The sequence below is a fragment of the Melampsora larici-populina genome (genome assembly GCF_000204055.1).
Source record: "Melampsora larici-populina 98AG31 unplaced genomic scaffold MELLAscaffold_37, whole genome shotgun sequence".
Classification (NCBI taxonomy): Eukaryota; Fungi; Basidiomycota; class Pucciniomycetes; order Pucciniales; family Melampsoraceae; genus Melampsora; species Melampsora laricis-populina.
The window spans coordinates 318816-321136 of NW_006768801.1; the positions used below are offsets into that span (position 1 = coordinate 318816).

Genomic DNA, 2321 nt, shown 5'->3' on the forward strand with positions numbered 1-2321 from the left:
CTGTTTTCATCATTTGCTTTTGTTGACATTCTCTTTCTATTTTTCAACGTAACTATGTTTGGTCCGATGCCAGTTCGCTCACTACCAGCCAGGCACCTTCATCATACCAACCATCTCGATCACCACCTCAACTGGATCAGGATATTCAGGGCCGTACCTGGATCAGCCAGGCTGACTAGGCAGGGATGGATGGATTACGGTCCAGACGGATACACATCTCATTCTGTAGACTACACACATATATATATATTGTAATTCTACACTCCTGTTGTTCGCTTCTCTTCACCAATTCCATTCCACACTTGCTCGCCCCAACTGTTCCATCTCTTTCTCATCTCGTTCACACTTGTTGTCTCACTCATACTGATATAGTTCCTTCTCAGGTATGCATTGCAATCAATAGACCAATTCCATTCAACACTTGCTCGCCCCAACTGTTCCATCTCTTTCTCATCTTGTTCACACTTGTTGTCTTGCTCGTACTGATATAGTTCCTTCTCAGTCCGCTGACAGGTTATGAGCCCAGACTAGCACTATTCATAAAACTACAAGATCAACCTACAAGATACAGATTCATCCAGTTTTTTTTTACAAGCACACAGTCCTCGGTCAACTCAAATTCTTTTCCTCTTCATCATGTCCAATGAAATCATCTCCTGCGACCGAACCGGAATTCCTATTCTCAGATCACACAACTTCGCCGTCTGGGAATTCAAGCTGAAGACCCGCCTACGAGTACTCAAGGTACTATCTATCGTTGATGGGACGGAGACCTCACCTTCTCCAGTCACCGATGCCTGGAACAACAGGGTCAACCTGGCCCTTTCAGAGATTGTTACCAAGCTCGACGACGCCAATACCTCCCATGTCTTCGAACACATCCTTGATCCAAGAGCCATGTGGACGGCAATAACTTCTCTTCATTCTTCCTCCTCCCCGGCCCACAAAGCCAAGATCTTTGGTCAATTTTACGCTCTCTCCTGCCCAACTTTGAGTGATCTCAAAACATTTCTTTCCGAAGTTTGTTTAGTCGATCAACAACTAACTTGCATTGGCTTCAAGGTTGACTCGGAGGTTCTTGCGTACTTCACTCTCTTCAAGCTTCCTTCAGAACTTGAATCAGTTCGTTCGGCTCTTCTCTTTGGTGGGAAAGAGGTCACTTTGAAATTTGTTCTTGACAGTCTCGACTAAACATTGACTTTGGTCCTGACATCCTCTGTCTCCGTCAAGACTGAGTCAGCGCTGGTTGCTAGCTTGGGATCACAGAAGGGACCCGGATCTTCTCGCCCTTGATGAACTCACTGCAGGCAATTGGGACACCTGGTCAAAACTTGTTATTGGTTGAAGCCCCATCTCAACCCAAGAAATCCCTCTTCCACCTCTTCCACCTCGGCCTTGGTTGCCGAACAAGTCTTTATGACATCTGATATCCCGACTCCAAATCTTACCATTCTGGCCTCAGGAACAACTTCCCATATGTTCAACTCTCTCGCCCTGCTTCAAAACCCACAACCTTGTGATGTCAAAGTCGGTATAGGTGAATCAGGCAGGTTTATGAGGGCAACTCACATTGGCACTGTTTCTGCAACTACCTGCTCAGGTCCTCTCCAACTAGGCAAGGCACTGTTCATTTCAGAACTTTCTCGGGATCTCTTGTGTTACAAGGTATTACATCTGCCCTTTGACTCCAGGAAGATTTGACCTTACAAACGGCAGTCACATTCTCATCAATGGGACCGTCAACAACAACCTCTTCTATCCGGACATCACATTTTCTTCTATGGGCAACTTGGGGTCAGTATCTTTCTTAGCTCATGGCGTCAAGACCTCCACATCCCTATGGCATAATCGCCTGGGCCACCCCAGCTCTTCTTATCTTTCCTACATCCTTTCCCTTGTTGGAGCCTCCTGCACCAATGAGTCTGTTTGTGTCTCTTGTGCTACGTCCAAACCTCATCGGCTTCCTTTCCCTGGTAATCTTCCTTGCCCTCTGGCACCACTTGATGTTGTACATTCTGATCTCAGTGGAATAATCACTCCCCCAACTATTAGTGGCTTCCGTTATTACATGAAGATAACTGATGGTTTCACATCCTATCAACACATTTATCTCCTCAGAACCAAGGATGAGGCCTTCTTGCACTTCAAAGCTGACACCAGTGTTGTCAAAACCTTCCACTCCTGCAAGATCAAGAAGCTCATCTCCAACGGAGGGGGAGAATATGTCAACATTCCCTTCACGACTTGGCTCTCCAAGAAAGGCATTGTCCACCAGATCACCGCCCCGTACACCCCACAACAGAATGGTGTTTTGGAGCGCG

General features: G+C 46.5%; 1 protein-coding gene across 1 annotated transcript; it reads right to left on the reverse strand.

Annotated features, from left to right (window-relative positions):
- Window positions 1-257: 257 nt before the first annotated feature.
- MELLADRAFT_109516 (uncharacterized protein) lies at window positions 258-1631 on the reverse strand (the record flags this gene model as incomplete). Its single annotated transcript, XM_007413584.1, has 4 exons — window positions 258-506; window positions 1047-1139; window positions 1303-1423; window positions 1570-1631. The coding sequence occupies 4 exons, from the start codon at window positions 1629-1631 to the stop codon at window positions 258-260; spliced, it is 525 nt and encodes a 174-aa protein (XP_007413646.1).
- Window positions 1632-2321: the final 690 nt, after the last annotated feature.